The sequence below is a fragment of the Crocodylus porosus genome, unplaced genomic scaffold, assembly GCF_001723895.1.
Source record: "Crocodylus porosus isolate Cpor-Errol unplaced genomic scaffold, CroPor_comp1, whole genome shotgun sequence".
Taxonomy (NCBI): Eukaryota; Metazoa; Chordata; order Crocodylia; family Crocodylidae; genus Crocodylus; species Crocodylus porosus.
In genome coordinates this window covers 18,284,765-18,299,570 of record NW_017728943.1, presented here as the reverse complement: position 1 = coordinate 18,299,570, position 14,806 = coordinate 18,284,765, and the positions used below count along the sequence as shown (strand labels likewise).

General features: G+C 41.6%; 1 protein-coding gene across 3 annotated transcripts in view; it reads right to left on the bottom strand.

Annotated features, from left to right (window-relative positions):
• The window catches only part of ATG3 (autophagy related 3), a 23,417-nt gene extending 8,915 nt beyond the window's left edge, over window positions 1-14,502 (bottom strand). For 2 of the 3 annotated variants that reach the window (XM_019548823.1, XM_019548825.1), the window contains exons 1-7: window positions 14,395-14,502; window positions 10,322-10,429; window positions 6,792-6,841; window positions 4,122-4,203; window positions 3,501-3,535; window positions 3,060-3,215; window positions 2,168-2,295 (exon numbers count right to left, since the gene is read on the bottom strand). In XM_019548823.1, coding sequence (XP_019404368.1) covers window positions 2,168-2,295; window positions 3,060-3,215; window positions 3,501-3,535; window positions 4,122-4,203; window positions 6,792-6,841; window positions 10,322-10,429; window positions 14,395-14,407 — 572 coding nt within the window. In that variant the 5' untranslated portion in view covers window positions 14,408-14,502. The remainder of the gene's footprint in view (window positions 1-2,167; window positions 2,296-3,059; window positions 3,216-3,500; window positions 3,536-4,121; window positions 4,204-6,791; window positions 6,842-10,321; window positions 10,430-14,394) is intronic. The other variant, XM_019548824.1, reaches the window with a different exon arrangement.
• Window positions 14,503-14,806: the final 304 nt, after the last annotated feature.

Below are 14,806 nucleotides of genomic sequence, written 5' to 3'. Positions count from 1 at the left end.
TGGGTGGGTACAGGGTTTGTGGGGGACTGTGGATGTGTGTGTATGAGTATGTGTATATATGGGGAAGGGTGTGCATAGGTATGTATGGGGTGAAGGAGCATATGGGTGTGTGTGGTCTCACTCTTGAATCATTCACCAACCTGTACAACCATCAGCCCTCTTGGCTTTAGCCCGCTTCCTCTAGCCCAGCTTCTCACAGTCTCGGCTTCTCTTCTCTGATCACGTCCAGCTCAACCTGCTCTACTCTCAGCCTCGGCCCACCCACACCTTCTTCATGAGGTACAAGGGCTGGCCTTTCTAAGCTGTAATACTGGTCCTGGCCCCAGGGCTCCTGCCCACCGCTGCTTCCCCCCTCATCATAAGTCATGATCTAGGAAAGTGTCTGCTTTTCTGTGCATGCAGAGTTAAAGCACATGAGACCATAAAAGGGTTAAGAATGGAGCAAGGCAGGCAAGACTATGATACAGATAAGGAAGCTTGAGCACATACCTTCAGAACAGGTCAGGACAAACATGGCTGAGCCATCAAGAGGTTGGGCAAAGAGAGGATCTCTCACAGGATGTATTCTTACAGTGGGGTACTCTTTCCATGGCTAAGCTTAGGATCAAAGCATGCTGAAACCTGATGCAGTCAGTACGCTAAGCTATTTCCTCCTACCAGAAATAATTTGAAGGTATAACAACCTACATATATAGAGTGACGTGATATTCAGCTTTGCTTTAAATGCTTTGTACATGGCACTTTTGGAGAATAAAAAGCAAGCTTTGTTTGAAAGATGCTGACCCTGGATTGCTGCAAATGTACATTATCAAGGATTTATGCAGAGTCCATATCCTAGTTAGTCATGGGAAAGTATTCATGGATGACACCCAGGGGTTGTAATCTTAGTTGCAGAGTAAGCAAATTACAGACTCCTGCCCAAAGGCATCAGGCCAGACCCCAGGCAAGTGTACTCTGAGACCCCATAAATAGACAGGTGCATAGCTAGGTCATAATCACGATAAGCTGTATCTTCTTGTTCTTCAGCTGAAAAATGTAAAAATTGAAAAAAAAAACCTGAAAAAACCCACAATATAAGATTTCAAAACCCAATTCTACTGGTACACAGATGTTAACCTGTGCAAATAGTTTACTGTGACAATTAAACAGAAACCTCAAAAGTATCTAAGAGCAGACAGCTCTGAAGACGCATCTACATGGGCAAGATTGCTAAATAAGCTAGGGCCCTTGGTTTGTCTGCCCCTTTGGAAGTGCATGGACTAAGCTGCACAAAAGCATTCTTCATGTGGAGTTAAAGTATCCACAAAGAGAATTAGTGCTGACTCAGTATTCTGTTTTAACCTATCTAACAGAACTGGCGACAATAAATTGATTTTGTAGCACCATCTCAGCAACAGTACCTGAAAAAATAAATCAGTTTATTTATAAGTTGTAAGCACTTATCTGCCACTTTCTGGAATTTATGTGGAAGTGCAAGAAAACAGAAAAGTGCTGGATACTTGTATCAGCTGAATAGTGATATGTAGTTAGAGCTGTTAGTCTGAAACAGAAGGCAGGACAGATTTGCACCTTATACACTTAACTGAAGTAGATCTCTCTTCCCCCCCCACCACACACACACACACACTCTCCCATAAACTTTCATGAGCTGAAGTTTACTTCTTCAGCATCTAATGCAATAAACAGTCAAGACCTTTAAAAAAAACTCAATGTTTTCCATTTGTATAAAGTTAGTCTCCTGAAAGATCATTCTAAAGTGAAATAAAGATAGTTCTGATCTCTTGTAGCAAACAGAAGCAGTAGGATTTAAATGTCTGAGGATTAAGAAAAGTCACTCACAAAGAATTCACTTTTGAGCAGCTATTTGAGAATTTTCAAAACAGAGCAACAAGCCATGACTAATCCTAATAAAGAAATTCTGGTATTGTGTAGAGATGTCTATTCAAGGAATTGCTCACTCTATTCTACCACATCTCTACCTCCCAAAAAGAATGAACACCCCACAATCACAACTGGATAAGGTAAAGTGTCAAGGACAGGAGTATTTATGGATTGCTTGATACAGCACCTACCCAACACCAAATCACTGGCAAAGCCAAAACAATGACATTCATAGACTTTTCAAAGGTTGGTTTAGTCAAGAAATAAAAAAAGTCTGAAGGTATACCTGCATGGATGAACTGAACACATGGGAGGTGGAGGAAGGTGAGGATGATTTTCAATTGTTACTGTTTTCTTGGCATGATCTTGACTAATATCTTCATACATGTGCTCTACTGTTAAAGGCTGTCGTTGCTACAAGTGAAGGGAAATATAAGTTTAGTAAGAAGTGTCCAATGCAGGATCACATCTTTTGCTCAGCAAGTTTGACAACATTTTATACTTAGACAATGTCTCCTATCCTAAAGGATCCTATAACTTACAACATTCACTGAGGCAGAGTAGCAAGCAATGGGGGAAAGAAGAGACCTCTAATGAGAAAGAAAAAACTTTAAGAAAAACTGCTAGGGGAGCTTTAAAATTTACAGAACAGATGCACAACATTGTGTTTTGCATATCACAAACTGAAAGAACTAAGGACTGATTCAATATATCTGGATGTCAAACCTGTGGTTCCTCAGTCTAGTTATTCACAGAATAAGGCTTATAGCATCCTTAAAGTACGATTCTACAATCTTTTGTAATAGAATGAAAGCGTTTTCTTATTCAATGAACCTTCTTCCCATGTAATTTCAGTCCTTATACCTGCTTACATCACCAACACCACAAATAGAGATTTTTGCTTCCATTGACCCTGAAGAGACAAAAAACTCAAGGTGATGTATTCCTTACTTTCCTGTGCACCATCAGAACAGACTGGTAATTAAAAAAGTAGAACCTTGCTTCTTTCTTCACACAAGCCCAGTAAGTGTTGACTACAACCCTGAATGCCTATTATTTCCTCACAGCTTCCATTACATACAAATACATATACATTTAGTCAAGTGGAAACAAGCTGGCCTTGCTATGCTATGTGGCAAGTATGAAAGTTCACACAAGTGGTACAAGTATGGGTATACCTCATCATATCCAAATAACCAGAGTCTTGGCGTTTGGTAATATTTGTCATAAGTGATGTAGAGGTCATAAGTTCTGGTCTGTAAAATAGCATCTTCCCCTCCAACGTCAGCTTTAGTTTTGCTAGCTTCAACTATTGTTCTTGTATCAAGTGTTGCCTATTATTCAAGATTTAAGACAAAATAGCATTATGAACAATTACATTCTTAAGCAGCATAGTCTTCCTTAATTCCCCTTTGCACCAACCCTAAAAAGGGATCCAAAGACTGCAAAAGTTCAAACTAATGTTGCACCCAGGTCATAGGAAGGAGCTGCACTTTTAGTTTTTCTAGGGTAAGCCAATGTGGGTTTTTTTTGGTCTCTGACAACATCATTTCCACTGAGCTTATGCTAAGACTTGGTAAAAGGAATGTTGCAGAGGAGGTACAGAACAGTTCACTTACATCATCTGCTTCCAGCAACCCACTCTCTTCATATTCTGCAAAAAAAAAAAAACAGAACAAAACTGACTTTGTGCCTAGCTTGTCACTGGAACCTTGATCCCCCTGTGCACATGCATACACTTCTTTTAAAACCTGCACGTATGCAATATATATATTTTTATCCAGGCAGGCTTTTTAACCTTCCAACAAACTACATCTAGACTCCATTTTATTATTATAAGACTGTATACTAGAACAACATGGTAGGTTATCCTTATAGAAAACATTAGAATATCAGTACTTCTCACTGGGTGGCTTTAAAAAAGCATAACTGTGTGTACACAGCAATCACTGGGAAGCCATGTTAGACTTCCCAGGTTTTGTTCTCTTGAATTTGGTTGTGTTGCCAACCAACATATTTCAATTACTCATGGAAAAAAAAACAAACAGGATTAATTCTAGTAGAATAGGTGGAGTCACACAAGTGTAAATCCAGCATAAAAAGAGAATCAAATCCAGTGAGGGCTTGGACCTTTTAGAAAGCCTCTTAGGGAAGGAAGCTGCACTGCTTTCCTACTACATGCTACAGTGATTGACATGAATGAAACAACATGCATCCTATCCAGCTTAAAAAGGAAATACCTTCCATGTCAGCTGCTTCCCCTTCATCTTCCTCCTCCTCATCTTCACAAGGTGCTGACGGACCTGGCAATTTTATACTGTCCTTTGAAATTAAATTGAAAGTAAGTGACAACTGTTTTAGGAGTACCTGTGCTTAAAAAATGTCCCATGCAGCTTTCCTGCTGTGTGCAAAAATCTAATTTGTAGTGACCATGTTTATGAAGCCAAGCAGCATGCATAAATCATTTCAATAAAAATACCTACTAGCAAGTAGAAAACTGGTATTGTACTTCAGCATCTTAGTTTAAAAATGCAGTTTAAAATTTTTGGAAGACAAAAAATCCACTACAAGTTAATAGTGACATACACTTATTTATCTTGCTTCTAAAGCAAGTAGTTCAACCTACAAAGTCAATAGATGACTTCTGTAGCTGTTCAGGTTGTAAGATATCATTTGCAGTCAAGATTAAATACTTGGGTTTAGGTATGGCACCAACAGGTTTATGTCAACTATGCAACAATTCTCTATTTGTTTTAAAACTATGCAAGATTCCCAAGTCGTCCAAAACCAACTTTGATCCATGATCTCTCACAGAGGAAGTTTTAGATACTACAGCAGGTCAAACTGAAAAATGGATACACCATGTGCTCTTTGTCCAATATTCTTTTCTTTCCATACAGAACAATTTTTTTATGTTAAAAGGCCCTGCATCAAATCGCCAAGTGCATAAACAGTATGGCTTGCTTGCCTACATAGCTGATGTACTCCAAGTGTTTTTGAGTACAGGCAGTCCTCAACTTACAACATTTCCAGTTACAATGTTTCGCACTTACAACTTTTATGAATTGAAAACCCGTTTCAACTTTATGATGTCAGTTTTGACTAACATCGATCAAGCATTGTGACACCATGCCAGCGAACAAGTTCGCTGTGTTGCTCGTCTCCCTGGAGAACATCTGTCCAAACTTCCTGCTTTCTTTAAGAAAACAGACAAGACTCCAGAAGAACCTGCAGCCAAGACTCCTGAGAAGACTCCAGCCAAGAACCCTTCAAAAAGTCTAACCAAGAGCCCTTCAAAAAGTCCAGCAAAGTCACCTCAAATCAATGATTGCTATTTACAATATAAATACATTAATGTAGCTATATTACTCATCTCTAACTGAGCGAGCACAAAATTCTGGGATATTTTTGGTGAAAATAGGGTATTGGGCCTTGGTTCAGAAACCAATCCCCCATTTATAACATTGTTTCTTATGAGAAAATTGGTTCCTAGTTACAACGTTTCAACTTAAGACACGGTTTTCAGGAACCAATTGTGTCACAAGTCTGAGGACTGCCTGTACAGCATATAAGTATGGGAAACCCTACATATTAACAAAACCTATCCTAATGCAATTTCACATGAATTCTAGGACTTGTGTTAGATCAAATCAAAACACTGGTCCATCAAGCTAAATACCCTGCAGCTAACAAGGTTCACTGAATCAATACTCCAGATGAAGGGAAAAAAATATTCAACTGGATACATACATCCGTGTTTTTGATCGAGTGAAGAAAGGAATTCAGCATACCAGTGAATCTTTTCCCCTACTCCCCCCACCAAGTTTTTTTTGCCAGACAAATGCATTTCTGGAACAATTCCATGTTGAATATAGCAAAAATGCTTTTGTACAACTGTCGGGAGAACTACTTAATACATCTTACATAGTCATATTGCTTACATGTGGCACATACTAGGCCTCTTCCTTAATTTGTTAAACAGTTCTTGTCTACCATACTCTGGCTTTGGAGACCTTCCCCTGCAGTTCAGAAGAACACCTCTCTGGTTCTAGTAGTGACGCATTTAAAAAAAAGCAAACAACAAAAAACAAACAACCCCCCCCAAGGTCTTAAGTTCCACACGCATCTTTCACACAGTGCTCTTCAAACCTGCATATCACAGTTAAAGCAGAGAGAGCATTTCCATTTGCAAGTGTTTTCCCCCATATGCTTGGTATCTTCAAGGTTGGAGTTTTTCAGATTTGGTCCCTGCTCTATGGTGATAATTTTGGAAAAAAACAGGAAGAAGCTACTCAATCAAATATAGTGGTAGAGTTGGTGATTTAATTTCTTACGTTGGTGATTTTTATACACTAGTATCTAAGAAATGTGGAGAGAAGTCTAACATAGAAGTAAACCTAGGTAAGATACATCAGTGGTCCCAATCACAGCATACTTCTACCACCCTAAAGATACCAGGGTTTAAAAACCAAACCAAACCAAAAAAAACCTAAGACAAACAAAACAAAAAGCCACAAAACACTACTTATATACATGTACACTAGTGACCACAAACTGAGTTATTATTCCTTAACATAAGGTCCCCCAATATTCTGATGACTTTACAGATCCACGCACTGTAAACTGGAGTGGAATTTCATTTTTAGCTTATGCATGCAAGGGGAACATATGAACAGAATGAATTAAAAATAACCTTGCCTCATTTAGTGGGCATGTGTATATGCTTATACTGATATTACAATACCCTATTATGAAATTCACAGTACAGTCATTCCTTCATGCGTCTTCTTGATGTGCATAGCTTTGCTGACAACATTAGCTCTCTTTACTGTTTATGAACCCTGAATCAGGCTTCTATTGTCCATCAAACTTTCTCCTCCGTATGCCAAAATTCATAAGCAGACAAATACCTTGCTGTCCAACGTGATCTCCTGAACTGTTTCTGTCACTCCTGCAACACATGTTAAATTAACACAAGCATCATTATAAGCCAGAAATCAAGAAGATACTTGTTTCTTTACTGATGATAAAAGGACCTACTTAATTCACAGCCAGACAAGGCAATTTTTGCGGCTTAGTCACAGAACAAAAAGCCAATTTTGCAGGCCCTTCCCTTGCCACTAACTGGTAGAGGCTCCCCGGGAGGGATGAGAGACAAGGGGGTGGCCACCACTTTGGCTGCTGGCTGCCCCGCCAGCCAGTGGCTTCACCCTCCCAGGTGGGAGGGAAGGCAGTGAGGACTGGCTGGATCCCACTGGGGAACCAACAGTATTTTAATTTTTTTTAAGTTGATTTTGTGGTTTCCACAAAATCTGTGAATTCGCAAATTAAGTAGATCCCAATGATAAACAAAGGGATCACAAAACGACATTCAGTCCTTTCAATTACATTTTGAAGAGTGATCTGAGGAACTGGAAAGATGCCTGTTATTATTCATCACTGAAGTTGACTGAAATGAAAACACTTTTCTGAAGACCTTGTGCAATCCAATAATGTCATAAAGAGACAAAACAAGTTGACACAGGAATCTTGCAGGATAATTAGTGCGTGTGCTTTAAGTACATTTTTCTCAGATTGAGCAGTGCAGGGCAAACTAAAGACACAAATAGCTCTTACTGGTACAGATGGTGGCACTGAACTGTTACAAAAGATTCACGTCCATCAGTAGTATCAAGCATGTCAAACTGAAGTGCCTGGTAAGTGTAATATGAATCTCTAGCAGAGTACCTGATGCTTTCTGCCATTAGACATTGTTCAGTGCACTGAATAGTCCTTCAATACACCTCATCAGGACCTGTATCCCCTCTAGTTTTACCGATGATCTTACAAGGCCCTTTGTCCCATTTTGATACAATACCCAGTCCCATTAATCAACTGAGGGGAAGATCATCTTAGATGGCTTCACTACTAAAATCCTGGATATTCTGCTGGGCAACAGATTGGATTAGCCAATACAGCCTAGCCATTTAGGGATAAACAGCTACTAGCAGATAAACACTACCAGCCAGTTAAAATGATCTGTTTGCTAGCAAAGTCATTCTTGCTTACTATCCTTCCTGCCATGCTAAAGGGACTCAGCATCATGATATCCTAAAACTGACTCCAGGATACTTGTTTACTTAACTGGCTCTCTCATATGGAGACTAGTTTTACTATAATTCAAGATTGAGAGAGAGAGAGAGAAAGAGAGACAGAGACAGAGAGAGACAGAGACAGAGAGAGAGTGTGTTAACTAGTCAAGGGGTGAAAAATATGCCACTGAAGTTCTACTACTCTGCCAGGAAAGAATATACAGAAGAGTCTCTTCCTAGAAGACTAATATTTTAAAGTTCATCGCATGGCCATAAGGCAAGGACATCTGCTGCATAATGTCCCAATTCAGTTAATGAACACCCACCACTTCTGCAAGAGCTGGGGGGTCGGGGGGTAGGAAGGGACAGACAGACAGACTAGAAGGTTCAGCTGTAGGATCACCAGTAAAAAGTTTTTATTCTGTTGTTCCACATCACTTAATTGCTTTTGCCAAATTTTGTCCCATCATACTGGTCAGTATTAAAGTTTTGGCTGCAGTCAAGAGCGGGCACTGTGACTTGGAGGTAAACTGTAAGATGTTCAAGATCTTGATGAACAGGAAGGAACAGACTTAGCCAGATTTTTGTAATACTGCAAAGTTGCCTTTTTTCCAATGGATGCCAAATGGAACAACATACACGAACACTGGCAACCATGGAACAGAACACTATTAAAAAGTTGAGTCACAAAATGAAGGTGTTTTAACAGTAGTTTAAATGTTTGGAAGGACAGGGCTGTATCTGGAAGTTCTGTCCTTAGTTAACTTCTCTTGGAATATGAACAGACAGTCTTCTAATGCTCTGCTAAAATTAAGGCGCCAGCTCCAAGAAGGGAAGGAGAGAGAAGCATGAGACAGACTGAGGAGGTTTGTAAAGTGGTTTAGGCAAAATAATTTTTAGTCCTCACATTCTTCCCACCCACAATGGGAGGCAGAAGCATCTACTTGCCAGAGGTTGCTATCACAATGACTAAGATTGACTGATGTCAAGAATGATCTCTAGAGACTTTGTTTGCTTGCTAGAAACAAGGAATCCTTTGTGCTCAGTTTTCTATATTTGACAGTATTTTCCTTTATCACCTAAATAAACCTTTCTACTAGAAGACATCTGTCATCCTGAGGATGAGTCAATCCTGTGGCCGCTCAACAGCTCACATAAGATGTGAAAATATAGTAAAACAAAAGCTGTTTTCCCATTGATTAATTGAGCTGAAGTTAAACTGTTGTAGAGCTTACTCAAAGTCGTTAACAAGGAAGATTAATCAGTATATCACTCTTCAAGCAAAACAAACAAAAATGGTGTTTTCACTTCTCAGTATTTCCTTACTTAAATGTTTAATCTGTTGCACACACAAAAGCTTCCCTACCAAATACAATAGCTACTGCATCTCTAATATGTAATAAGGTGTAGATGGGGCCTAAAACATTTATGGCATAATTAATGTGTTAATATCACAGCATAAACAGCAAGGGTGCTATATATGCACCCAAATTTAAGGCACCGTAAAATGGCAAATGAGCCATAAGATGTTCCATGAATAATGTAGAATATTTTATGGCTGTGAGCAAGGGAAGAGCCAAAGGGCTTTCCTGTCAAGTCCTGCACCTGGCAGTTCTGGCCAAGCTGCTGGACACAGCAGATCAGAGGCTCCCAGCAAGTGAGCTGAAGGACTTCCCTGTTGGGGACTTTGAGCCCCATGCCCAGCAGCTCCAAAGCTCCTGAGCATCATCATCCCTGGCTAGGCAGCCCCAGGTCCATTTTGAGACCCCGGGTTGTTCGGAGACTGTGGTTGACAACTCAGGGCTGTCTGGAGACTGGGGCCACCTTGGCGCCAGCCCAGACTGCTGCGGGTCTGGAACTGGACTCAGATCTGTCTGGGCCAAGATAATCAGCTGTGATGAGGGGATGGGCATGGGCTTGTGGCTCTCAACTTGCCAGTGCAAGGGAAGTCTAGGCTCACGATCCCAAACTCCCCCTGCACTGATAAGTAGTGATGGGGCAACTGGGATCTGATCCCTGATTTAAAAAAGTTGCACATCCTGCCATGTACACAGACATGGCAGGAAGCACAACTGTTGTGATCTGGGATCAGATTCCATTGCACCAGTCAAGAGCTTTGCAAAAATTAAGTGAGAAAACTTCCAACAAATCATCAACTCACTTCCCACCCACCCCCACCCACATAGAGATTAAACCAGAAGCAAAACTTGCACATTAGATGAAGGGTATGTAGATGGCAATATAACATGAATTATCTGTACTAGCGATTATGCAAATACTCGATGTGCATTTCTATAAAGACCCTTAGAAATCCAAGATTGAAGGTCTTTTAGATTAAAAGTAGCAAATCTTTAGAAGAGCTTAAATACCTGCATTGTGAAATGTGTCTACCCATCCCCCATCACCATCATCTTCTTCTATAATTGCTTCCTGTTCATCTGAGTATTCCATCTGTTTACAACGTTTGTAGCATGGCACTGCAAAGATCAAACAATACAGTAGGCACAGTTATTTAGATGAGACATGAAAGAAATTACCTGTTTTCTGCCATTAGGCAAGCTTCCTCACAGCTCTTATTTAATCTATCTTGTATATGGATCCATTCTTTTAGTTAGAAATATTTCTGAAGAAAGATATTTACATTTTAGAAATTCAGTACATTTGGATTCACATCTTCAAGAATTTAGAGCTCTTGAAGGCAAAATGCATCTTGGAAACTAAGTAAGAACAAAAACATCATAGACAGTGGCCACACAAACTTTTCATCTTCTGATGCCCATCATAGGGCCTTGACTGACTCGTAGAAAACCACTTGCCAATTTACCATACTTATTTGAATCTAAGGTAACACTGAATTTAAGATCCCCCACACCAATAATTAGATGCCATACATGGAAATTTTGAAAATTATAACAAATCTACGTTTTCCATATATGGCATCCAATTATTGGGGGGGGGGTCATCTGCAATTCATGCCAACCCCCCCACCATCACTGCAGGGGAGGGAGGCAGAGTAGAGAGGTCAAACAACTTGCCCCCTTCCTCCCCCCACCCAGCCTCTGCTCCCAGCTCTTCCCCCATCCTTCACACTAGCTCTTGCTTCACACTAGCAGGCTCCATACTCATTTTAGCCTGGGTCACAGAGCACAGCCCAACACAGCCCTAGTCACAGCCATGTAGGCTGTGTGGCACTGCTGCTGGGCTGGGCTAGGGCTGAGCTCTGTACCCTAGGCTGTGGCATGGACAGAGCCTTCCAGCACACAGCAAGGATAAGGGGGAAAAGAGAGGCAGGCATGGGAGCAGAAGCTGTGTGTCAGGGAAGGAAATGAAAAAGGGGCGGGCAGGCAGCAGCTGCAGCCCCATTCCCAGGTAGAGGGTAGAGCCCAAGCTGTAGCAGCCACCTACGCCGCCACCACCACCCTCATAAGGTGTTCTGACAAGTGTGCACACACAGTTTGTGGCACCTCAAAGCAGTCTGAGGCACTGCAAACTACACGTAGCACACATGTACCTGTTCGCCAAAGTGCTAATTAGGAGATCCTGATGGAAAAAAAGGCTGCTGGAAAAAAACGGCATGGCACATGCCGCAGCAGCAGCAGCACGGACCACCACAAAAGAAGCCTGACTGACCAGAGCCATACTGTGAGTGTCCAGAGCAGCAAACATGCCACTGCTATTTGTTCAGAGGGAAACGCAGACCACTGCATGCGTGCACTTCTTGGGACATACCCATAGTGATTTTAAGACAAGGGATTTTTTACCCCCACATTAAATGGGGGAAAACACCTCATGTTAGAGTCACGGAATACCATATTTCATAGACACTGTAGTTTTTACTTCATGTACATCTTGGCTGTTTTTGAATCAGCAATTTGAGGTGATTTGTTGTCAGAATCCCATGTGCAATTTTTACTGGTAGTGTTAGAAGATAAGAATATGCCAGCTGGAAAAGTTTAAAGACTGTAACTAGAATTAACCTGTTACTTAAGATTATCTTTACTGTCACATGCATATGAACCCATTCAGGTACATACTAACTTGAAGTTTTGTGGCTATATATTTGAATCAAACAAGTGTTAGTCAAATCTGCCTTAAAGCAGACATTTCCTTAGCATAAATAGAAAGACTGTGTCTAGAAAAGCTATCAGAATCATGCAAGTCTTTCAGTCATCATTCTGAAGGCTTCCCTGATAACTCATTATTAATGCTCCATGGTGCTAAGTCAGAGGTGTGCTAATATGTTATTTGCCCAAATGATACAAAGCAAGAAATCTTGGGATTTTTCTCTTTTGGACAGAAGGGGCAAAGCAGTCCCACACAGGAGCCACATGTAGAACTTTTTCAGCCAAAACCATCATCATTACCAGTACAAAAAAAGTGACAGGCAGCACTTTTTGTGACAGCTAGGGAGAATGCAACTTAATTACCATAATTTCTCATATATAGAAAACACGCCCCTAAGTATAAAACACACCCCATTTTTGGAAGGCCCCAAGAAAGGGGACAGGGGGAGGAGAAATCTTATTACAGAGGATGGGTAAATGCCAGAGGTCTGGGGTCTCAGAGGCTGGGAGCTAGATCTGGCATGCTGCACAGCCAGGCCCAATCCAGCACACATAATGCACAACCCTATTTTCTCCAGGTGGTTGGGGGCAGAGGTAAGCAGAGGGGGAAGGTGTGGATTATATTTTATAAAACAGTATATCCATTGTAAGACACAGGGCACTTTAAGTCTCTAAACTGGGACAGTTAATTTGCAGCTAGGCATGCACCGCTAAAGATTTTTTTGGCGGATACTGATGGCCGATTGTTAACTACTTGTATTAGCTGATAGGGATCTGATAGCCTATATGTAGCCCAGCAGCTTGGAGAGCAGCAGCTGGCTGGTAAATCTGGGAGGAGGATAGATCGAGGCCTCCATGGTAAAGGAGGGAATGGGGTTCGGGTTGGGGCAGGCACTGCCCAGACAGGGTGGGGCAGGGCAGGGTGCGGGATGGAGCTGTGGGTTTGGGGTAGGCAAGGTAAGCACTGGGAGAGGGCAATGGGGAATTCTGAGGTGGCTGTAGCCCACCCCGTAGCCCTCCCCCTTCCAGCGCTGCTGCCACCCATCCCAATCGCACCTGCCTCAAGCACGGCCTCAACCTAGCCCCCACACCAGGAAGTCTGGCACAGCCCCGGACCCCAAGCCCACACCAGGCAGCCCACCCTTGCCCCACGCACAAATCTGGGGAGGCACATGCGCCCCATGCCTTCCTCAGGTGTACATGCAGTGGCAGAGAACCGACCCACCCCCCCACACCCTCTGCATGACACCTGCGGCTCCATCCCATACCCTACCCCGCCCTGGCTGAGCAGCGCCTACCCCTGCCCCAGCTCCATTCCCTCCCTTACCATGGGGGCCTAGATCTGTCCCACCACGCCCCTCACCCCAACACTTATTGGCCAGACACTGTTCTCCAAGCCGCCAGGCTTCATTCCTGACCATGTGCATGCTACAGCTGTGCACATGCATGTGGCATTTATCAGTGGCTATACCAGCCAAAAAAAAGCTGATGGCCAATAATGTCAATTTTTCTTTTATTTGAGCCAATCCCATAATATGGACTGATATATTGGTACACCTCTAGTTGAAGCATGTAATGCAACTCTGTAGGACAATAATCCCATTAGTCTATTCTTCAGCAATTACAGAGTTTGTCAGCAAGTCAAGAGGGACTTCACCAGCATTTTTGCTGTTGCAAGTTCATTGATGTACTTCTTTTTGTGAAAGAAAAATTTCTTCAGAGTTTTGCTAGAAGTGCAAGCTTTCTTGTTCACCACAATGAATGACGCAGACAGCACAACTCTTCAACCCTTTAACTGTATGCCCATCAATGGAGGTCTCATTGCATTTCATGACAGCACATAGCTGCTTCACTTGTATGGAAAGTCAGATTACATGGGACTAAAGGTATCGTCATCATACAATGCACTTTGGGAAGTCTTTACACAAGATCCCAAATGCATTCCATACTGGTAAGGGTGCAGGAAGACTATTTAAAATTGAACTTGTGGTCTTTGCCCCTGCTAACAAGAATGGATATGCAATGGGAGGGTGGTGCCAAGAAAGCAAAAAGGTTATTTAGTATGTCTCTGGATTTGAAAAGTTTATTTTTAACAAGGCACGCTGCAAAGCTAACACCAAATTTCTGTGTCACTCAATACCCAATTCTAAGACATACTGTGAGAAAAAAAAAAAAAGATTCTGAACAACAAGAATCAAAAACTGCCTTTCATGTCACAATAAAATTAAAATGCAGAAGACAGAAGGGAGGTTTGTTTCCCCATCAAAGGGATGATCAGTGTAAGATTTGATAGTGCAGGCATGTTCCAATTAGTTTTCTGCAATCATTGCTTTTCTCAACGAATAAGAGCTTTATTGTATTTAAACATTAGGTCTTACCATTTTTCGTCATCAAAAACTGTTTGTCTGCTGGCAGATAAGCCTTGACCTTTAGCTCTTCTCCTGAAGCCCTTTAAAGAAGCATACCACAAAAGATTTGAGATCATTATTTGAAGACAAGAGAACCTTTCTATTAACAGTTTGTGTGATTATGAAACAAGTGTACCACCTTCCTGCTTCCATTTAAGGTTAGTAACTATAACATAACCCAGATTTTTTTTGCAGGATTAGGTTCCTTGCTTCCTTATGAAAATGTGGGTGTGAGAAATAGGCAGGGGTAAATGCTGCCAGACAATAGCCAGGGACTGCTTAGGTGCTCTAGCAGTTTGCTATGGCTTTTACTTCAACGGGTACCACTTCTCCAATCAGTTACACAAAACCTGGCCTGCATTCTGGCTGACAGGAGAACAGG